At 37.2% G+C, this 24,163-nt stretch overlaps 1 protein-coding gene across 2 annotated transcripts; it reads left to right on the forward strand.

Moving 5' to 3' along the window:
• The first annotated feature begins 41 nt into the window (after window positions 1-41).
• On the forward strand, window positions 42-24,034 carry LOC107783406 (uncharacterized). 2 transcript variants are annotated; one of them, XM_016604372.2, is made up of 26 exons: window positions 42-677; window positions 3,399-3,566; window positions 4,531-4,605; window positions 6,501-6,579; window positions 7,267-7,331; window positions 7,734-7,823; window positions 8,657-8,746; window positions 8,920-9,006; window positions 9,234-9,317; window positions 9,851-9,970; window positions 10,123-10,154; window positions 10,239-10,371; window positions 11,639-12,094; window positions 13,110-13,642; window positions 13,720-13,783; window positions 13,897-13,999; window positions 14,174-14,349; window positions 16,900-17,025; window positions 17,393-17,463; window positions 19,716-19,778; window positions 21,864-21,936; window positions 23,100-23,219; window positions 23,324-23,401; window positions 23,536-23,586; window positions 23,668-23,784; window positions 23,947-24,034. In XM_016604372.2, exons 1-25 carry the CDS (start codon window positions 414-416, stop codon window positions 23,767-23,769), a joined length of 3,303 nt encoding a protein of 1,100 aa, XP_016459858.1. In that variant the 5' UTR covers window positions 42-413; the 3' UTR covers window positions 23,770-23,784; window positions 23,947-24,034. The 2 variants fall into 2 exon arrangements, with proteins under 2 accessions (XP_016459858.1, XP_016459857.1); XM_016604371.2 differs by having other exon boundaries at window positions 23,668-24,034.
• Window positions 24,035-24,163: the final 129 nt, after the last annotated feature.

Genomic DNA, 24,163 nt, shown 5'->3' on the forward strand with positions numbered 1-24,163 from the left:
AATCTTAACTTATTTAAGTAATGCCTAATTGATCATGGACTATACACTTAATAAATAACAAGGACGATCCTAAAAGTCCCACAGTTCTCTGTGAGGCCGAGCCATCTTTCATCTTCCTAATTGTATTTCTTTCTTCTCATGTCACCACCATAATTACCAAACAAGAAAGTCTAACCCCACCAGCATTGTCTTGGCACAGCCAACAAGTCAAGAACTCAAATGCTCACCCATTAACTAGTTTCAGACTTTTTGCCAAGAGACCAATTTTTTTAATTCAAACAAACAACTAATCATATGCTTTCGTTTTGTAAGCAGCTGTCTGATCTCATTTCTAAAACACACACAGACACACAGTAGTTTGATCCATCCGATCTCGGGAAGAATGAGATCGAAAGGGGTTGATTTGGATTGAAATGCAGTCAAACTCTTCTTCTTCTTCTGCTCCGCCTTTTCCTTTAATTCCACTGGTTCTTTTAAATGGGGGTCAAGGTCAATTGAGCGAAGGTGGGTTCGAATTATCTAGGTTTTTGTTCTTAGGTTCTTTGCTCTTCTCTTCTCAAGGAGCTGGCTACGGCGACGGTGGCATGGACTTGTCTAAAGTTGGTGAGAAGATTTTGAGTTCCGTTCGCTCCGCCAGATCTCTTGGCCTCCTCCCTTCTTCTTCCGATCGTCCTGAGGTAATTCTTACAATTTTATTTTGCTAATGTTGTCTCAGAGTTGGATTCAGGATTTAAGTCATTTGTCACAATGGATGCCAAATTAGTACTCCCTCCGTCCCAATTTATGTGGCGGTGCTCGACTAGCCACGGAGCTCAAGAAAGAAAATAATTTTGAAAACTTGTGGTTTAAAACATTTGTGTGGTATAATAAGAATTTTAAAGTTAAACTGTTTTTAAATACGATAGATAGTTCATTTTTTGGACAAACTAAAAAGGAGAGTGTGCCTTATAAAATGAGACAGAGGGAGTAGAATTTTTTATGTAGGTCAAGTCGAAGGCAGTTGGTTTGGGCAAACACGTGGCCTAACAATTTCCATCAGCTCCTAGTTGTCTATGGTGATCTTTATTTCTTAATGGATACTATTGTTTAGATGTTGGGTAATTTGAGTTTTCTGCATTGTTATGAGCAATGAAATGTATATTTTGATTAGAATTAGTTTAATTTTGTACCAGGAAACTGGTGTTCTTAGACGGTTTTGGTGAACGCTTGTGTAAAAATATTGATAGAAACTTGTACTTGAGTTGGTTATATTTGAAATATTGGATATACGGTATCAGAATGCAGTGAACTATTGTGCATTGAAATTTGAGGCAACAACTTGACGAAAACTTTGAGTGGACTTGGCTGAGATATGGTAGATATGGAAGTATTTTAGCATCTCTAGGGCTTTTGGTTGCGAGTAAAATGGTGTTTTTACTTGGAGGTTTTTTAATGGTTGTTGAAAAGCTTATATGAAACAGTGAGGAAAAAACTCTGAACACAAGGTATACAAAAACTAGTGAGCCTACATAAAGATGTAGTTCTCTACAAAAGGCAACCAATCATCTATGCCTACAGGAGCTTTGTGGCTGTCGAAAAGTTGAGCTAAAAAAGAAAAGACAAGTCTTAAGTTGCACGAAGTCATGTTACTCCTCTCTGAAACATCTCCTCTTCCTTTCTCTTATGTTATGGTACACACATGAATGCTAGGGGCGCAACATCCAATGCTCAGCTTCTCATTCATGGTATCCTTTTTTTCTTTTGATAATGGTAAGGTAATTTTATTTCTAACAAATTATCAAGAAACTTTAGTAAATAAAAAAATTCTTGGACTTGTACATAACTATAAAATAAAAGAACCTAACAAATCCATAAATCCATTCGTGTTTGTGACTAATATCCCTTTGTGCCAACAAAATAAATTCTGAATACATCTATACTTCAGAAAAGATGACAACTCCTTTGTTCCTTCAAAACATCTTCTATTTCTTTCCAACCACACTGATGATGCATAAAGGGATGGACTTTCGATCTTCTTCAGCTTTCTGTTTATCCTTTGTGCCTGCTAAACACTAATCATCAAATCTTTGGAGCTGTCTGGCATCGCCCAGTGGACCCTAAAAACATTCAATTACAAGGACCAAATAAAATTGCCAAGTAAAATTGCAGTGCAACAATATATATGACTCACAGTTTCTGCAGCGCATCACATAAGGAACACCTGCTACATAATATAAAACCTCTCCTCTATAGATAGTTTTGAGTGAAGCCCGTGCGAGGCAATCAATCCGGAGCAAGCATCTTTGGGTTGGGAATTAGTTTTCCACAGCATTTTTCCAAGGCCAATTATCAACAAACTTCTCTGATGCTCTCTGCAGCCTGCCATAACAGGTTTTAACAGTAAACATTCCACTGTTCACTAACCACCGGTTTGAGTCCCTTGCAATCATCAATTCTCATTGACTGAATTTTTTGCTGAAATAGACCAGCTTCAGCAATTTCCCAGTTATTAAGACCTCTTCTTAACTGAATCTTATCACCAGCGTTAGGCAAGTAATCAGCCAACAAACAATTTTTATTGATAGGAATGCTACACGGGGTTGGAAAGAGGTCTTTAAGCAGTCCATCTTCACACCAAAAGACTGTCCATAATCTGATTTTTCCCATTCCCACCTTCAGTTTAACAGAATTCTTGAATTCTCCCCACAGATTAAAAACTGCTTCCAGACAGCAACTCCATAAGGGGAATCCACCGGTTTAGCATCCCAAAACCCTCTTTCAAATACGTAGTGATAATAAGTAAGTAACAGTTTCCATAAAGCAGCTTTCCCATCGTTAAGCCTCCACAACCATTTATATAGCAAGCCTCTGTTATATTCTAGTATCCTCACCCCAAGTCAACTTCCTTTTTTTCATATTTTGATTTTTTGCTACCTAAGCAAATGCAGTTTTCTAATTTCAGCATTGCCATCCTATAAGAAATTATTTCAAAGACTGTTTATTCTCTTCTCCACCTTCACTGGAATAGGCAAAAGTGACATTAAAAAGGTTGGTATACCTTAGAGTGATGTTCGGAGAAATTGGAGGGCATGGTTATTATGTATTTTCTTGAAGGCATCCACTTCTCTTATGTGTACGCTGTATCTTATGACTGAAATTTTCTTATTTCTGTCAATTTTTGGGGTGTAAGCACTTAAAGAACAATTAATGTGTCGCATGCGTGCTCCCTATGTGCACCTCTAGTAAACATGAATGGAAATAAAAATGCGATCATTCAGTCTCTGTTTCTGAGAGAGGAATATAAATTGCTTGAAGTTTGTCGACATTTTCCTTAACTGTCTTCATTTCTATTTTTTTTTGACGACTAAGCAAGAAACGGCCTTCAGTTCTATTTTTACAAGATCAAAGTTTTCCTGCAGGTTCCTGAACGAGCTGCAGCCGCTGCTGCCCTTGCACGTGTTCTAGCTGGACTACCTCCCCATCAGAGACATGCTCTGTCATCAAGCTCAGAGGAATTGAGCTCTATATATGGGAGCAAACCTCCTGGTCAAGTTGTCGAGGAGCTGGAGGAAGAATTCTATGAAGAGGTTTCACCTTCTGCATCTTAATAAATATTATAGTTGCGTGTTTTTCTGTCCTATACGTTCTCTAGTGGATCATTGGTATAGTACGGATGATGATCCTAATACAGATTTCATTGATGTGATAATATTTGGCCTTTGCTAATGAGCCTATGAAAGTCGTTGTATACCTCATTTCTTATATATTAGCAAGATCTGCATCAATCTTTGCACGAGTATTATTGGAGTAGTTACCAGGCATATGATCTGTAATTTCCAGACTTCTTCCCCAGGGTTTATGTATGAAAGCTTTTTCCATGAACTTTGAACAGCGTTAACGCTGCCAGTCTCTAAAAGTTGTCATGTTGTTGTTGCTTGTAGTTTGATTGCTATTGGATAATTACCTCTAATTTTCTCCTCATGATGTTAGTTTTTGATTTTTCTTTGTGTTCTTTGTCAAAATTCTTCCATCAGCTCAATCCAGACTTTGCTCTTTTGAAAGTATTACCTGCACACTTAACATTGGTTGAGAAACAAGTGTTTATGAATTGTAGACAAGAAATGTCAATTGTGGGAGGACTTTCTACTAATTACAATTTGGTGTGGGTGTAGACTGAATCACTGAAAGGATTGGCCTGCCTGTTAGGCTATTACTTCTGTCAGCAAACGACTCATGTCTTTTATTAGTTCTTTCATCAAGATTGTTCTGTTAATGAACCTAGCTTTCATTCGTGTGAAAGCTGCAGCATATGCATGGGTTATTGTCTTTCTACAAGGAAAGGATCTTTGAGTACAGCATACATATTGATTCCTGGCCATGTTATTTACTCGTTATATTCCTCCATTGCCAATCTGTTGGAGATCTATTTTTATTCCCTTAGTTGCTTCAATTTTTATCTTCTTTTCTTCCCCTTAGCTGTCTCCGTACTTGAGCATTTGCAATCCATATCACTCCAATTCTCGTGATGGTTCCTGGGATATCTATGTGTAGGAATTTGATCCTGTCGGACATATTCTGGAGCATATTCCTTCTGAAGATGGTGAACTAGCTTACTTGGAAGAACAGGTACTACTGCAATTCTTTATTTTGGCTGCTGAGGGAGAATTCTCCATTTGACTTGCCATATGCTTGTCATTGTACAAGTTTAATTGTTGTTTGTTATGTTTAACTGTATATCAATTAGCAAAAGAGTATTTTTTTAAGATATAAGAATTGTTATCCGCTTTATGCTTTATGAAGAATCTGAAACTTATTACTTCCGCTGCAAATATGTACCCAATATCTGCATCAGATTACTTTGTTGGCAAAGAAACAGTCACCTTTAATTGTTGGCTGATAAAAGAAGGTGGTGCTTGATCTATGTTGGGTTCAATAGGCTCATGGCAGTACACACTAGTTTTAGATCCAGTGATCCAGCCAATTATGCCTTGGGTAATGATACATTCCAGTGACAGATCCACAAAATTTAGGCATAACCGTCCTCATGCCCCTCAAAGTTCTGGTTCAACGACGAAGGGGATACATCGCTGGATGTGTGGTAGGCACACGTCACGAGTTTGAATCCTGGTTGGGGACCAAGTGTAGTATTTTAGTGGAGAACGGTAGAGGGAGCCATTACCGAAATTTGAAGCTGGAAAACGAATTTCTTGGTAAAAAAAAAAAAGAATAATCGTCGTCATTTGGATGTTATAATGTCCCATTGAGATGTTTAGACATTTCCTTTTGCAAGTGGATGTGGCAGAGATCATTTGGGTTATTTGGCAATTTTTTGGGGATTCCATATTCAGTCGGTTAATGTTTAACGGACAAAATGGTGGCACAATGAATGGTAAAATTCTCTTGCAAGGTGTTTTATTGACTATTCTATGGCGCATTTGGATTTTAGATAGAGTGTAAGCCCAGAACTCTCCCTTTTTTTAGATAAGGAGTGTAAGCTCAGATCTCTTCTCGAGTGGTCTCTTTCGCAGCAAAATGTCTGGGTACAGCAGTCTTCCTCCATTCTTTGTGTGTAAAGCAATTTACCACTTGCATAATGTTTCTCTTACAATCTTTCACAAGATTTGGCAAACTTTGTTATTTGACGTAGAGTGATCATTGACAACATGTACTCATCTTTTATTCCTTTCATATCAATTTGAGTTGTTTTTTCTTATTAAAGAAAGAAGAATAAATGTCAAAGGGAAATGGCTCTAAACTGTCCACTATCTTGATGATATACTTGATGTAAATTGGGTAGTCAACATAAATGTGCAGTCCATGCGCATTGGTTTAAGAAAGCTTTATACTCGTATTATTTTTGAGTATTTTGACTAGTAAAGTATTTTAACATTGTACTTAAAGTGTAGTCCCATCTCAACAGAAAATCGGAGCAAAAAATGATATTTTGTGAAAACTGGAGAAAAGCGGACTAGAAATGTGTTCTATTCTCGTTTGTATTTCTTCTCTATGTTTGGGGGCCCCAAGCATGTTGAAGATTGTTTCTTATGCAATTTGTTATTTGTCTGCATGCAAAGAGGGTAAGCTTGGAAGTATGTTTACTAATATTTTGCAATTGGTGCATGTGGTAGAGTATAGCAGTTGAATATTCCATTCTATCTATGATCTTGTACTAGTTTTCTTCACATTTATTAGTTGTAAAAAATAGTTGATATTATTTGTTGTACGAGTTGGTAATCTGCATTGACACGAAGGAGCTTGCTTTCCTCGATTTTTGACTTTATTATATGGAATTGAATCCACTTCTTTTTTCAGCTTCTTTCCTATTTTGTCACCAATTCTCGTTTCATCGGAAAAGCAACTCATAGTAGAAACAAACATAGGGACCACATTTTATAATTGGCTTTGTCATGGATAAAAGAGCCCTGGAACTTTTTACCAGTATGCTTTTATGAGACATGTATCAACTGTATAAACGAATGCTTCATTACTAAAAAATGATTCTGCTTTGTATTAAACTGTAGGCTGCTCTTAGATTAGCACAGCTGGACAGAATTTCTGAACGCTTGTCGCGCCATGTTATGGAGCATCATGAAGTAATGGGTAAGAGTTATTCATGGTGCCGTTTTCTTAAATCTACTGGAACCATTGAAAGTGCTTAAAGGTTATTGTGGTCTCTGTCTCATCTACATAATTAATTTATCATTCCCGCTCCCCCAAAATTTTACAATGCTTTACTAGGCATGGAATCTGACAGTTAATTAGCTTGTATATTGTATAAGAAGAAGCGAAGGGGAAAAGGGTAGAGGAAATATAGTGAAAGAAGAGAAAAGTTATAAGAGGAAGAAAATATTAAAGTAATACTAGTTAAAATGTAAGTCTAACTGGGAAATGTTCTTGTCATAATTATTATGATATTAGTTCAAATTCATTGAATTGCTAAATCCTTTTGATAACCGACATATTTGCTGTTTCCAGCTTCGAAACTCGATGGATAATGGACTACTCGTCCCTGACCTTTCCGCTTAAAAGTCTGACTTGGTTATCCAGTATGATTCGACCTCATGATGTTTCACGACACATTCCCTGCTTTGCTGTTGAACCAAAGCTCTGGGGGCTCATTGAATTGCTAATCTTGTGAAAATTCTATAAAATAATATTATTGATGGAATTGATGTTAAACATTTGGGACGTCTCCAAATAGCAACAGAGTAGTATTTTCGTTATTATCATCTGGTCAACATGGGGCCTTTTTCCTTCAACTTTCTGAATCTCTTGTTATTTGGGCAGTGAAGGGAATGGATCTTGTCCGACAACTGGAAAGAGACTTGAAGATTGCAAATGTCATATGCATGGTAAGCAGCTGATTGGTTGTATTGGAACTTTCTTGTTGTTCTACTGAAAAGATTCCTAATAGTTGCAACCTCTATTAGTGGTAGATCACCATTTACATTTTCCTGTATCAAGATAATACTAGTTAATCCTAAGGGGTAGTTTGGTTACAGGTATGAGATAGACAAGGATATCCCATGGGTGGGATAGCTAATCCCACCATTTTAGTGCAAAATGGTTCCCGGGAATAATTAATAGTTTAATACCCATAACCAAATGCTGGATAAAATAATCACGCATTTTATCCTGGGATTTTTATCCCTCATCTCACCAACCAAACAACCTCTAATAGTGTCTATAACAGTTTGGTTTGCAGAAGCAGCTTCATCTCAGTTTACCAAACTTCGTTCTTCTGGGTTTTGCAGAATGGTCGCAGACATTTAACTTCTTCAAGGAATGAGGTGTCAAGGGATCTTATTGTCTCCACAAATTCTAAAAGAAAACAAGCACTGTTGGTACTTTCCCATGCTTAAACTCCTTCACGAATCAGTTTGATACTATTGCTCCTGCTCTCCCCACCCAACCCCCCTTTTTTGTTAACCAAGCATATGTATAATCTTTAGTCCGAACTAAGAAAATTGTGTTTTACTAAACCACACTTACGTTCCATATTGAGCAATGAGATGTTCATATCATTCCTGGTCAATGGTTAGAATTTCACATTTCTCCTGGAAATGTTTCATCAAAGTATTTCCCATTGTAAAATTAGCTTCAAATAAATTGTATGATCTTGTAATCCTTTTGCATTCCTGAAGAAAAATCTTGATATTTTATGTGTTTCCACATGCACGATCTTTACCAAGAATTCTCAACCTAAATTTTCCTTAAAGTTCCTCTCCACTTCCTTCTGACAAATTTAGAACTTTGGTATAGTTGCTTTGCTATCTCTGGGTGGTGATATGCATTGCACTCTACTGTTGAAACTTGCTGATTGGCCAATTTGCACACATGCACACACACATTGAGGAGAAAAGAGAAAGGCACGTGTATTTTTCTTGCACCAGATGATTGTAGTACACTGACGCACTCTTTCTCCCTCTCTCTCTGTATACATGTGTATACATACGGAGAAATGTGTGTGTGTGTGTGTGTACAAAAAATATGTATGTAATGTATGTGTTACTGTGTGTATGTATATAAAATTGCTCTCCTTTTCTTATTTTCAGGTAGGGGTGTTCTGTTCATCTCTCTTTATGATGTACCGCTTGTTTTCCAATACAGAGGCTAGAATTCCCTCTTTTTTTTGGGTATGTATTTGAGGCCTTTTAGGAATTGTTTCCCCTTGCAGGATGTGCTTCCGGTTCTGACTGAGCTGCGTCATGCACTTGACATGCAATCAACTCTTGAAACTCTTGTTGAGGAAGGAAGATTCTCAAAGGTTCCACTCAACTTCTGATGTTACTTAGGGTAGCATGACATCTTGCACATTCTTTCCCTCTTTTTCTTTCTCTTCCCCCTAGTGAAATTATTTCTTTCTTATGGCTTCGCATGTTTGGTATATGATTCTTGCATACATGCTTTTTCCATAATGCTCAAACGATGAACTTACAGGCGTTCCAAGTACTATCAGAGTATTTACAAATTTTGGACACACTTTCGGAGCTTTCTGCCGCACAAGAGATGAGCCGTGGTGTTGAGGTAACTAGTTAGACCGCTATCTAAATAAAGAAACACTTCTTTTTATTTTTGACAAACCCTTTTGCGCATCTTCTCCTCGTTTTTGACTAATTATCATGTGTACACTTATTCACCTAATTTTTTCCCTTCAGTTTCCTTGTGGTTGATTTTATCATCTTTTCTTGTTGTGGTCTTGATCTATGTGAACAACTTCATCGTGCTCTTTGATGTTCTAAAAACATTTGCAGGTTTGGCTAGGGAAGACTCTTCAAAAGCTGGATTCACTTTTATTAGGAGTGTGCCAGGATTTCAAAGAGGAGAACTATGTAACTGTGAGTGAATCAGCCTTCTACACGTTATAAATTTGGTAAAGCATATCATGAAATTTATTTCCGTCCAGAGTACGGATTGGTAATTAGAGGGAGGATGAGGACTGAGGAGACAGATTGCTTCTGTATTCAAAATCAATTTTGTGTCTGCTTCTCTCTTATTCTTCGTTCCCTCTTTCCCCCCCTTAGTTCTGTTGTTATAGAAGCACAAAGAAATAAACTGTTCTTTCAATTCCTTGAATCACTATTGAAGATGGGTAGTGCCTTGAAATTTTGTCTCTCTCTCTCTCTCTCTCTCTCTCTCTCTCTCTCTCTCTCCACACACACACACACACATGAATGTGTGCATAACAGGGAATGTGAGCTATAATATATTCACCACTTTAAAAGTTCTTGCTTCAACTGCTATTGGATTTAGAACTAGTTCACTTGCACTAAACGTTGTGGAATTAAAGGGGTGCATCTTTCTCTCTCTTCTTTAAAATAGTGATTCTGGTTCTTCTATCCATCATTGTTGTGTTTGTACTGATCTTCAGGTAGTTGACGCTTATGCGCTTATTGGAGATGTTGCTGGCCTTGCTGAGAAGATACAGAGTTTCTTTATGCAGGAGGTTCTATCTGAAACCCACTCTGTGCTGAAGACTACCGTACAAGAGGTGTGTTGTATTCAGTTTTGGGGATATATGGCTAAAGTATTAGGTATACAAGGAATGAAATTAAGCCTAGTTTTGCATGCCCTTTTTGCTGGGCGACATAAGAGCTTTAATTTTTTATTTTATTTGTCTAACGACAGCTCCTCTTGTTGCAGGATCTGGACAACACCAATGTGCAAAGCACTAGGTATATATTTCATGCCTTTTGACTTCCTCCACTATTGTGCTTTTCTTCTCTCTCTTGATTTGTCGTTTGTGCCCCATTTTCCAGGCTCACATATAGTGATCTGTGCATCCAGATACCCGAATCCAAGTTCAGGCAATGCTTGTTAGCAACACTAGCTGTTCTTTTTAGGTTGATGTGTTCATATCATGCAATACAGAGCTTCCGGCCCGAGGATAAGGTATATACAGTAATGATTAATGTCTACTCCGTGGCAGCTCTTAAGTGCTTCATGTATGTCTTACGTCCAAATGTGTAAGTTCATGGAACTGTAGGTATACCTTGTAAATTATTCCATCTGGACTTGTGGTCTCTTCTTGGGCATCATGCTGTACCCTACTAAGTCCTAAGCTTTCTCTATTGACTAGTACAAAGTTATCATATTAGCTGCAAAGCATAGAAGAGCGACAAGAGTGGGTTGCTCTAGTGGTGAGCATCCTCCACTTCCAACCAAGAGGTTGTGAGTTCGAGTCACCCCAAGAGCAAGGTGGGGAGTTCTTGGAGGGAGGGAGCCGAGGGTCTATCGGAAACAGCCTCTCTACCCAGGGGTAGGGGTAAGGTCTGCGTACACACTACCCTCCCCAAACCCCACTAGTGGGATTATACGGGGTTGTTGTTGCTGTTGCTGTTGCTGTTGCTACAAAGCATAGAAGAGCTAAGTTTTCTCAAAGATTATGCTCTTCCATAGGTCATGGGATCTTTTCTTATGATGGCAATTTTGTGTACCCACCCTTTTGTCTAAACTTCCATCTCCTTACCAGTTTCAAGATTTTCTTGCTATGTGATGTTGTTGGTATTTCCCTTCCTGAGCCTGAGTTTTGTGAATGCTTATCTGTCTTCTCTCTGTAGATTGTGTATTAGGGTTCTATCCAGTTGTATCTAGAAAAGGGAATATTTATGGTAGAGTTCAGTAAAGAAGCTAGTGCAGTATGATTTCGATGTTACTGGTTTGAATGGATAACTGGATTGGACTAGTTTACATTCATTGATAAGATGGCTTGGTTAGTTGCATTTTGACATCTAGCACCCAAATGCTGGGGAACCTCTAGAATTATGTCAAATCGCAGATGCTGCATATTTGATTCTTTTCTAAAATGGTCATGCAAGTTTCTGTATCACATGTAGTTTTGTGTCATAAACTTCTTGGAGATTTTAAGCTGCACAAATCATTTAACTTTATCAGTTTTCAGTAAATTTAAGGTGAAGGCCAGTCATGTGGCATCCCTTCTGCCACTTATGTGTGATTTGACCTCCTTGAAATTTTAGATAGTAATTAAGTAATCTATTATGTTTGAGCTGCATTGGAATAGCCCAAGTATGCAGAGCGCTTACTTAAAACAAGCCGTTTGCCTCTCATTCTTTTCCCTGCCGATATATCAAGAAACGGTTAAGATACTAGACTAGGGAGAGTTGACACATTAACCAAACTTTCTTGTGATTGAAAACAGGATGATATTTCGTCACCAAGCATAGAGAGAGTGCCAATTTTATCCTCTGTTGAAGACCCACTACCTACTTCTGCTGCTTCATGCGACACTGAAATGCACGGTTCGTCCAATATAAATTATAGGGTTGAAGAGGCAAGGGATGACGGAAGTACAGCATCAAGCAGTGGATCCCCCTGGTTTCAACTGAGGAAAGATGCCACGACCTTTGTTTCACATACATTACTTAGGGGTCGAAAGAATCTTTGGCAACTTACAACAAGTCGTGCAGCTGTATTGCTTTCTTCACCTGCTATTTATTCTGCTAGCATCCATCAATTCTTAATAACTTATGAAGATTTAAACATTTTTGTACTTGCCGGGGAAGCATTTTGTGGGAGTAAAGCAGTTGAGTTCAGGCAGAAAGTGAAATCTGTTTGTGAAAGTTATCTAGCTGCTTTCCATCGGCAAAATATTTATGTAAGTTAAATGTTTTAGTTAGACTTACTTATGCATGCCTTTGCTCCAGTATTATGCAGAACTGCTTGCTTGACAGCCCCATGGGTGGGGGATGAGAGTTGTAATAAAGGGTAAAATATTTTCATGTTTGTGATTGATTTCAGTTTTATGAGAAGAGACAATGCTTTTGGTTGAGATTTGATAAAGTAGCATGTGTATAGAAGAATTACCCTATAAATTTGATCTTACTCTGGGTACTTCTCTTACTCGAAAGAATGACCTGTGGAAATTCATGACATAAAAGATATGGACTATTGCAGGATGTCTAAGAAATTTGTTAGACCCTCAATTTACATGTAATTTTTTTGTCATTTGTATAAAAAAGAAATTGTTCAAGCTTTTACTTGCCTGTTAGTTGGTCACATTTCTACAGAGTCATCAGTCAAAGCTCAATCTTAACTCGCATCATTCGTATTTGATTTGTTAAGTCTTATAATGACATTAGTGTAGAATTGGGCTGGATAATCTCTATACTCAGCCTCAAATTCATGAAAGCGTTCATCATCTGGGGTGCTCGTGTAGTGTTTGGATAAGTGTTGATTGGTTATGCAACCTAACTCATGTAACAACAACCCAGAAAAATCCCGCAAGTGGGGTGGAGATGTGTTGATTGGTTATGCAACCTAACTCATGTAACAACAACCCAGAAAAATCCCGCAAGTGGGGTCTGGGGAGGGTAGTGTGTACGCAGACCTTACTCCTACTCCGGAGGAGTAGAGAGGCTGTTTCCGATAGACCCTCGGCTCAAGAAGATGAAAAGAGACAGTAGATCAGTAACAACAAAACAACAGAAGCCAGAGAGATAATACCAGCAACGAAGGAACCAGAAAGTAGAAAGACAGCAATAACAATAAACATATTGATCATTTAAGTCAGATTTAGTAATTTGATCATTAAAGAACCTTCATTAGAGTTATCCTGTTTGTGTTTTTGCACCCTCTGCATGATAAGATATTAAATATCTTTTCTAATACAGGCTCTCAAGATGGTGCTGGAAAAGGAGAATTGGCTGATATTGCCACCGGAGACAATAGAAGTAGTAAGCTTTGCTGGGCTTGTTGGTGATGGAGCAGCTTTGATAGTTTCATCTGAAACTTCTCCCAATGCTCGACTGCCACGCAAATCTGTACATCCTATACAAACTGACTCTAAGAGGAATGGATTTTCAAGTTGGCTTAAGGGTGGAAACCCATTTCTGCCAAAACTAAATGGTAGTTCCAAGGAATACTTGGACTCTTATTTGCTTAATGGATCTGCAACGCAAGAAAGTGGAAACTCCAATGAAGATTCTTTTGATAAGAGTTCTTTGACAAACAGTGACGTAAATCATGTCAATGGGAATGCTTCTTTATCTGAAGATGAAAATGAAGATCTTCATGCTGATTTTATTGACGAAGATAGCCAACTACCTAGCCGGATTGCTAAACCTGGTCATTCAAGAAATCGCTCTTCACATTGGAACATTGAACAAATAGAAGCACAAACAGGATCATCACTTAGCCTCCTGAGGTAAATACTGGTCATATTTGGATATGCTGCTGCTGCTGCTGATGAATTCTGTTAAGCTGAACATAAATGCAACACAGGTTATTGGATAAATATGCGAGGTTGATTCAGAAGTTAGAGATTGTTAATGTTGAGTTTTTTAAGGTACTTTTATTGCCTTTAGATGACATTGATCTCCAATAAATATCGTTCTGCCTGGTGATTTTCTTTTGTATTCTTTTCTTCTTTCTTCTTTTTGAATATAATTCCCTCAACAGGGGTTTTGCCAATTGTTTGGGATCTTCTTTCACTTTGTCTTTGAGACCTTTGGTCAGCAAAGTACTCATCCTAGTGGAAAGGCTGTGACTGACACTCTGTCGTGTAAGTAATTTTATTCATTCACTTCCTCCCATAGTTTCAAAATGGACTTATTTAATATTCATTCTTTTATTGCATTTTTTTAATCTTTTCCTCCATTCAATTTTCTTGTATGATATTAAATATTTTGCCTGCCTTTTGTCCTTTATAAAGCCCTGTTTCTCTCATGGTCCCCAGATAGGCTTAAGACTGCATTATCACGAATAACACAGGATTGTGACCAATGGATGAAACCCCAGTCTCAATCATTTTCCTCCTCTCCTCCCTCCAGCTCAAGCACATCATTTTCTCACATGGATGTCACTCCTACCAGCCCGCCAAGTTACTTAACTGGTGCATCCTTGGGACTGAAGGTACTTCTGTACAAAAGTTATGGTTTATGGGATGTTTTTTTTCCGAATGTCTGGTCCACTTCTGTGAGATAATTGAACTGGTGCTGGTATTGCTACTTGCTTGGTCAATTGAGACGTTGCTTGCTTTCTGACCTTTCTCCTCAATTCTTGCTAGACAAGTGGGTTGAGATGTTCTTGGAAAATACAAAAAATGAGCTTATAATTTCATCTCCATCTTAAAGCTCCATGATCAAGTTGGGTCCAATATTTGGCGTGTCTTAATATGTATGCTTTACCTTTCTTCCTCTTATGTGTCTAGACTACTACAGGCTTCATTTTACCTTGAACCGTCAAATGGATGGCAACGAATAATAATGTGTTAAAATCTACTCCCTTCATTTGTGTAGTCCTTTCCTCATAAAGAGCTCTAAATCATGAAAGGTTATTGGTTAGGAATCAGAGCTATATAAATAAATGGTTACAAAAAAATTTATATGTTCTCGGGAGAATACAACTAATGAGCTTACAGTTGAATTTTCCTAATTTCATATCCATCTTAAAGCTTCATGATCAAGTTGCTATCCAATATTTGGCATGTCTTGATATGAATGCTTCACCTTACTGCTGGCTTCATTTTACCTTGAACTGTCAAATGGATGGCAATGAATAATGATGTGTTAAAAAATCTACTCCTGTTACAATCTACACCCTTCGCTTGTGTAGTCCTTTCCTCATCAGGAGCTCTAGATCATGAAAGGCTGTTGGTTTGTAAGTCAAGGTCAATCAATTCACTAGTGGATCGCCAAACTAGGATCAAATGCTATTTCAAAAAAAGAAGAAACTAGAACTAGATTGCTTTTGTAATCTAGATTATGAGACAAGATCACATTATATCCGATCTAGTTTAGTTTTAGAACTACCAAACAGAATCTTATTAGATTGTCTTGTGGTGACCTCCTTCAGTATAATCATAAAAACTGCCTTACCAAAGGCTAAACCAAGTTCTAAAATCCCCACCCCGCAATTTGAAAAATATGAAGTTTTTTAATAAATCAATCTCAAATTAGGTGGGGTTGGCTATGCGAATCCGTTGTATCCATCTTATTCTCTTCAGGTCCGTTTTATTTTGATACTAAATAATTTTCTTCTAATACTAATAGGAGGTTCTGTAGAACTAGATGTTCTATAAATCTCACACTTACCGGTACACGGATATACACGTCTCTAACTAGAATAACAAGACTCCTGACAGACGCGGAACCTACTGTAAGTGTAAAACCTGAATACCAACTATGTTAACAGTCTGTCTTAAGTCGAAGAAACCTATGTAATTAACAGCTCTTACCAAGTAGATTTGGTAGTTTTGCATGTCGGTGAACGCCTGCTTATTTGCTTTATATAATGAGTTGGTCTTTCATGTTCAGACCTTATCCTGGTATCTGGCAGTTGGTTACCTATGCGTATCAGGCTCGATCTTCAGTCCATAAATTTCTTCTTAAATTTTGACTTGTAAAGGCCGAAGAGGATTGTAACTACTAACCTCTGTAATTGCACACAGGAAGTCAAGTATGCTCAAGCTTTCTCTTATGCTTGATTTACTAAGATTAATCTGCAGATGATTTTTCTTTCACTGTATTCTTGTAACTTCTTCCCCTTTTAATTTCAAGGTTACTAACTGGAATTTGAATCTATATGCTTTATAAACAAGATCTTTATCAGAAAATCTTCTTACGTTTGTGTTGATAACTGTCTAATTCTTAGAACAGAGAGTCCTTTGTGATAGGTACGGTAAATGACAATTCCCTTTGCAAAAAGGCTCTGACTGATTAGCCGAACTGCGATGCTCTGTTATGGAAGCTTTTACCAATGCCAAGCTGTACCTCCCATTCTGAAGCAACTGATATGGCTAATATGACATTTCCTCTTGCTTATGTTTGAATCCCACATCGGCTAAGCCTGTGAGCTGTTGTCTCTTTATGTTTTTTTGATCATCATCACTTGAGCTAGCTTTTGGGATTAATTTCGACCCTAGGTTCATTTTCAACACAGTATCAGAGCAGGCAAAGGTCTTAGATTCAAGTCTCACTGCCAACCATTCTCGCAAAATACTTCCACATGCCAAGAAAAAAGAAAAGAGAATTAGATCAGCCTGTGAGGAGGTGTCTTAAAAAATTAAAGTATTCCATCTCTAACAATTAAGCTTTTAGATGGCGTGATAATGTAATTCAACTGGGTGTTAGAATCCCACATCGATTAAGCGTATGGACTATGGTCATTTTACATGGTCTTGGACAATTCCTAGTACTTTTGGCATTGAGTCAAGCCCTTCACTTTTGTAACATCTTTGGTTTAATCTTTTCTTATAGAATTATGTAATTTATATTGGATGGGTGAAACAGTCTAAAAGAAAAAACATGAAAATCTCCTTTAAAAGTGTTATGAATGTAATTTTATCTTTCCTTTTCGTTAGAAGAGTGTGCATCATCTGCAGATTGTTCTCATGTATAGCTATTTTAATTTAACATCTTGAATCTTTGATTTTATTGAATGTCTATCAATATTGTGCTGCAGGAAAGATGTGCAGGTGCTGACACTATATATGTCGTTGCTCGGTTATTGCATAGATCTAAAGCACATCTTCAGTCAATGCTTCTTCAAAATAACGGGGCACTTGTTGAGGATTTCTATGTGCATTTGGTATGTCTCTCACCTGTTGTAACATAATTTCCTTGTAATTATTTCGATTTTTGATGTATCTAGAATTTTGAAGTGAGCTATTTCTTCACTATGCATGGGAAGAGTGGCATGGGCTCCTGGTAAGACTAACATGACCACACAGAAATGATAGTTATAATACAATTTAATGTAGAGATGAATAGAAAGGGTACATAAGCACTTCCAAGTGTTTAATTGGTTCTTCAAATTATTTGTATGTCCTGAAGTGATGAAATGTTGTTGACTATGTCAGGTTTGATCGAAGACTTACTTTTACATGCTGTTGTAGTTTCATTTGATACTTCAAAAAAAAAATTATTAAGTGAAATATTCCATCCGTCTTTCATAGGTGGATGCTGTACCGGACCTTGTAGATCATATTCATAAAACAACTGCTAGATTACTTCTCCACATAAATGGGTGAGATATATGTCCTTGCTCTATTATATTTTGTTGACTGGCTTGCGTTGCTTTATGAAGGTGAGTGATATTGATATACTTCCTTGGGAGTTGTTTCCAATCATGATTGATGCAGTTTTATGCTTTCATTTGTCTGTATAGTTAAGAATTTGAATGATGCTCTGATTTTTTCCTCATCTTGTCTCTTTGGTCTGTATTGGGGATTTTTATGACAAATATTGATGATTGATTCACCTTAAGATTTTCGAGAGAGGATCCACCCTAATTTTCTTATGCATGAAACATGAAGACCTAGACATGAAAGTTCTGGCAATTTGGGGATAAATTTGTAAGGTAACTAGATCTGCCAAATATAGGACAATAGAAGCTATTACAAAAATTAATTACGGGAAAACTCTGTCTAGTGGTTCCATCTCCACCAAAAAAAAAAAACCTCGCCCTAGTGGTAAGAGCGCAACACGTGATGTGTGGGGCACCACGTTAGGCGCACCTCACGAGTTTGAACTCTGCTGCGAACAAAAGAGTGATATTTGAATGGAGAAGCATGGAGGGGCGGACCCATAATCCATCGAGTTTCGAATTGTGCACTAGCTAGCCCTCAGGGATTTCTCAGTTATCAAAATAATTCTTGAAATATTTAACAGTTGTATAGAGTAATATTATCAATGAATGCCAATTTTCTTTTTACGTTTTAAATTAAAAGATTGTCATGTTTTTTTTTAAAGCATATTATACTACTAGGCTTGCCTAGTAGCTATTTTATTAATAATAAAAGAAAAAAGAAACCACAACGGAAAAGTACAAGTAAGGGGGCTAGCGACAATGTTGCCTCTATGCCTTGGCTATATAATCACTCCTCTGCGCCTCCATTGCCTTAAGATGGCAGCCTCATGTAGAGGATCATGATGTAGCTGCCGGCAGAAGTCTCACGAGGGCATATAATCTCATAGCCGCTTGGATCTTCCCAAAGGCATAGGAATATAGCACACACATACTGTGCTAGTCCTTACCTTACAAATCCTCTCGATTGTCATGTTAATTGAGTAGCGTATATTGAATATCTGAATCAAGTAGCAAGTTTTTTCTTCTCTACTCCAATATAGGACTTGGTTGAATAAAATGGCGCATAGATGTTTTATTATGTTTCATTTTTTTTATGAAGGATCAAATTAACTATTTTTATGAGTAAAAGATTTGGTGCTCCTTATAACAACAACAACAACAACAACAACCCAGTATAATTCCACTAGTGGGGTATGGGGAGGGTAGTGTGTACGCAGACCTTACCCCTACCCTGGGGTAGAGAGGTTGTTTCCGATAGACCTTCGGCTCCCTCCCTCCAAGAACTCCCCCACCTTACTCTTGGGGTGACTCGAACTCACAACCTCTTGGTTGGAAGTGGAGGGTGCTAACCACTAGAGCAATCCACTCTTGTCAAAAGATTTGGTGCTGGAAAATTTGGCCCAGCTGCCACGGTCAGAGTTCCAGATGGTTCAAATACAAAATCTAGAAGTTGGTGTATGTGCTACCTAGTATTCAACTCTTGAGTCAGAGTTTCTTTTTATATAATACACTTCCGTCTTAATTTACATGATACTCTTTCTATTTTGTGACGTTCCAAAACCATTAATATCGTTGTCAACAAATTTTCATTTCAAGAATTCAAATTCATATAACTATTCAAATCTTGAACTTTTTATTATGATGTTTTCTCGATTAAACTATGCAAATGTCAAATTAACACCTTGAACTCCATAACGCAACTCTATATAAAATGGGACGGAAGGAGTATTATTTAGCCTTTATGGAAAACATGACTTCTGATTGTCTCTGAAATGCTTCTTCAACTGATGGATCTTTATGCTTTGATTAAGATGTTAAATCCGCTTTCCCCTCTAAAAGAAAAAGAAAAGGAATTAACTTTTTGTCCCAAAATGCAATAAATAATAACAAAAATCATGAAAAAAGTCGGTACATTTATACTGAAATACAGGAAATGGTAATTTCGAGATATAACACGGCAGGATCTGTGTTGTTTTTTATACTAAATGTGGATACGGACTCAGTTCTAGGACTTATGTTACTTGCCTCCCACTGAATTCCCAGCAAATGTTGGAACGTGGTTCATTGGTTACCTATGTATTTCTTGAAATTGGACTTGTAATTTGTTTTTTCATATAATATTTGACCTAACAAGACAATTGCGAAGCTGAAGTGCTTAAAATAGTGTTGACTGGGAACTATCTAAGCAGGTACGTTGATCGGATTGCCAATGCTAAATGGGAGGTGAAAGAGCTTGGAGTAGAGCACAATGGGTATGTACCAAACTCTTCTTCCTTTCAGAATCCTTGGAAGGTTACTGAAATCTAGCCTTATATGTTTTTTCGTCATAATTGGACTGTTTGGGGGAAGTTGAGGATGTAAGTGTGCAATAGTCACTGAGAAAAGAGCTAGGCAAGACAGCAACTTAAATAGTGTTATTAAAGTATTGGGTTTCATCGCTTAAAATAGAACGTGTGTTTGGGGGGGGAGTCTGGGAAGTTGAGGATGCAAGTGTTCAATAGTCACTGAGAAAAGAGCTAGGCAAGACAGCACCTTAAATTGTGTTATTAAGGTTGGGTTTCATCGCTTAAGATATAAAGTGTGTTCAACGTGCTGTGCATAGAAGATGTCTTTGGATGAACTGTTAACATTTTTGTGTCAGATATTTTAACATTTTTTCACTTTTCTATATTAAACAACTTGCCATGGAGCATATCAAAGACACCTAAAGACTTGCATGGTTTAAAATATATGAGGAAATCCATATTTTAATGTTTCATTATTATCAAAGACACATTAAATTATATGACCTTTTGTGTACTTTAATTTTTTCTTCTATGAAGAAATTGGTTTCATTGATGGCATCAAGAAGATGCAGAATAGTTACACAAGTAATGAAAGTTGCTAGCTCCAATACAAAAAGGCAAAAAATCAGCTTAATACTAGGGAGCTAACAAAGTTCGGATAACTATCAGGAGAATCTACAGGGGACAAATAAGCCCAACTAAATAAATACTCTAGGCAAATAGTTGATTTTGTGTACTTTAATTTAATCTTTTCTATAACTGGTTACCCCCCTCTCTCTCCGGAGTTGACTCGTGTTCTTGCACCTCTATTTCTGCTTATAATCTTATGAATGAAGCTTTTGAGATATATAATGTTGGATAAGATGACTGTAAAAGAATATGATTTTCCATTCCTTTGATGATCTGTGATAGCAATTATTATGGCTGATTTTAACAAAGTGGGAGCCCAAAAATAGGGATACAGAATGTTGTGAGATACTTTTCATTGTAGAAAAATGGGATCATAGAGACTTTAAAATAAAAAAAATAGTGTTCAATATTGTAACAAAAAGGTAAAAGTAACCGACAAGGAAAACAAGTTTTGTTGAGTTAAATCGGGGCATAGAGAGTGGTTAAAGCTGTAAAGAAAAGAATTAAAAAGACATCATATCAACCTCAACATAATTGGAAATGTTGTGATTTTGTATCTGTATCTTGTGGGGATAGTAAATTTTACCATACTAGATACTTTTGTTTGTGGCTGCCCTATGTAGAAACTGACGATACAAAATTGTATGGAAGTCTCTTCTCGCTTCCTAACTAGTTATAGTTTTTCTAAGGAATGGAACAATCGGTTTGACTTTTTGAGATATTTAATTCTAATAATTCTTAATTAGAAAAGTTAAAATTCTGTTTTTGAGAGAAGGGTGATGTTTAATTCATTAAACAGAAGTACGTGGATGGTGGTGAGTACAGAAATATTTATAGCAATCAGGATAGAATTTACAATTTTTCATTCATAGTCAAATAAGGCCGCCGTTAAGTAAGTGGGAGCCAATACAAAGCTAACAAGCTTTCTCAAACGGGAACATCATTCTAGACACAGTAAGAACAGTAAATCTAATTTGCATACAAGCATATCTTAACTTCTATGTTTGAATTTTGCACTTTCCAACTAGCTTGGGATTGAGATTTAGCTGTTCTTTTAAATTTGGCGCTTATTAAACTGAAAAAATAACCTACAATCAGGTATTCTGGTATTTGATTTCTTGGCACTTTATGATATTTGGCTGCAATATACTGATTTGGGCCGAGGGTCTAAACATCCACTCTGCCTTCTCAAGGTAGGGGTAAAGTCTGCGTACACACTACCCTCCCCATACCCCACTTGTGGGATTATATTGGGTTTGTTGTTGATGGCCACAGTATACTGATCTTCTGTTGCATTGGCTGTCAGATTTCTTGCTCTCACTCAACGCCAAAACAAAAAAAGATGTTTGACATTTCATATTGCTAAAATACCGTCAATATTCATCCATGTGTCCCCAATTTGATCCACTTCCGTTGCTGCAGATATGTAGATCTTTTGCTTGGAGAATTTAAGCATTATAAAACAAGGCTTGTTCACGGAGGAATTCAGAAGGAGGTAATGCCTACCAACTGTTGGAGTCAAAATTGGTGGTTAAGCTTTAAATAAACTAATATTGAAGAAGAAGCTCAAACAATTTTCATGAATATTATCTTATTCTTTCATCAGAATCTGGATATTCAACTTCCATTCTCCTTTTGTTGTTAGATCATTCATACTCATTTCTGAGATCATAAGTACACTAGGGAAATTATATGTTACCTTCTCAAAAAAAAATACACTAGGGAAATTAGAGTAAACATGTGGGAACCACAACAGATCATATGAAACTGAGGTCATGGAATAGTCATTTGCACAATAAAATATGATCCTCTTGCTCCTGCATCAAATTATTGTTTTCCAATCCTTTTTTGATGCTTCTGCTGGTTGAAGAGGCACAATTCCTGTGCTTCTAATACATGGAATAATTTCTTATTATCTTGTTGCTTTGTATGTCAGCTGTTTTGCTATTATGGAGCCTAGTCTTAGATGCAATGCGCTTGATGGGAAGGCTTTAGGGTAGTGATCTAGGTGTATATTATCCTGGCAGATTGCTTGCATTTGTCATATGTTACTTAGGAGGCGGTAGAGATTCTGAAGGCGAAGTTCAATTTTAGCCGTTTCAATCTCCTTGTCTAGAAAGGATCGATGATGCTGATATAACGATTGTTTTGTTCAACAACCTCTCAATGTCAAAACTTGATGTTCTTGTTTTACCGTGGCTAAAGGTTGTATAATTATGCGGAGAACCTACTCTCCTCTGTTTTGTGTGCCCCATCTGTGCATATATGAAATGAATAAATAATAATATTTAGAATATTTTGAGCTGCCGAAAGTTTCTTCTGGCGTATCTAATTCTGAATCTGTGGCGATCCTGCCTTAGTACAGTTTAAAGGTTATTTCTTCTAATTCCATTGAATTGATGGAGTTTGTGTTACCATGGTTGAAACGCCTGTTTTTGTAGTTCATCTCTGATTAGATGTCCTAGTCCTACCTTGATCACCTAAACTAAGATAATGATATAAGGTTCCTGTTATGTTCCACTCTGGCGGGTAAATGTATTTATCAACACATTGCTTGACATCACTTTTGTCCTCTATGCTAGAATGATAGATGAAAATCTCTGGAGAAAGAGGAGAAATGTGTAATTTGCTTCTTATTGTTTCCTCCTATATATCTAGGTTCAAGACCTCCTCTTAGAATATGGAGTTGATAATGTTGCTGAAATTCTCGTTGAAGGCCTATCTCGCGTGAAGAGGTGTACTGATGAAGGACGAGCTCTTATGTCATTAGATCTTCAGGTTTCAGCTTACCATTAAGGATCCTCTTTTCCTCCAGTCCCTCCACAGTTTTGACTTGCGCTAAATTTCAAATGAAATACAATTTAACCTCAAAATATCTTCAGGTATTGATAAACGGCTTGAAACATTTCATCTCTGTAGATGTGAGGCCTAAATTACAGATAGTTGAAACATTCATCAAGGTGCGTATAAGGGGGGCTTGTAACAATGCCTTCTCTCAATCAAACAGTGATCTCATTGTTCCATCCCTTACTTTGGTTTCCTACCTCCATCGATATTAACCATCATTACTCTTCCATGTAAATTCATTGAACAGGCCTACTACCTTCCAGAAACCGAGTTTGTGCACTGGGCACGTGCTCATCCGGTACAGAAAGCTAAATGCAAAATCTAGTTAGTGTTGTTATTCGACAATATACTTAAGTTTTGTATCTTTCAAATGTTGCAGGAATACAGTAAAGGTCAGATTGTTGGTCTAATCAACCTAGTCTCTACAATGAAAGGCTGGAAAAGGAAAACCAGGTTGGAAGTGTTGGAAAAGATTGAGTAACTTTATACCCTGTAGGTGAGCATCGCGCCTGTTCAGTTTTGCATTATAATTTCTTTTTTCTCTGTTTTGTGTAATTGATGTAAATCGGGTTGTCGTGTTACGTCTAGATTGTTGTTGCGCAATTATTTGAAGGTTGTAAAGTTATTCTCATTTCTACTGTAACATTGACCTTTCCAGGGACATATTGTAAGATTGAATCCGAAAAATAAGTGCATATATATTAGCAGAGTTGAGTCGACAGCGAATGTATTACGCTGTCGCCAAATACAAGTGTTCCTTTTCCTCACTGCAGTTAGTACTTAAAAAGTGATCCTTAGATTGAAGAAAGATGGATCTTGAACTTGATTCAACTCTAGAAGTTAGCTCATTGGGTGAGAATTTTCCTAAGAATATA

The sequence above is a fragment of the Nicotiana tabacum genome, chromosome 9, assembly GCF_000715075.1.
Source record: "Nicotiana tabacum cultivar K326 chromosome 9, ASM71507v2, whole genome shotgun sequence".
NCBI classification, from domain to species: Eukaryota; Viridiplantae; Streptophyta; class Magnoliopsida; order Solanales; family Solanaceae; genus Nicotiana; species Nicotiana tabacum.

Excerpts from the sequence above, each read along its gene's own strand:
- LOC107783406 (XM_016604371.2), top strand. The coding sequence starts at position 414 with ATGCAGTCAAACTCTTCTTCTTCTTCTGCTCCGCCTTTTCCTTTAATT. Across the intron at positions 7,332-7,733 it reads TTGCAAATGTCATATGCATG|AATGGTCGCAGACATTTAAC; the intron begins GTAAGCAGCTGA and ends TGGGTTTTGCAG. Across the intron at positions 23,587-23,667 it reads ACTGGGCACGTGCTCATCCG|GAATACAGTAAAGGTCAGAT; the intron begins GTACAGAAAGCT and ends CAAATGTTGCAG.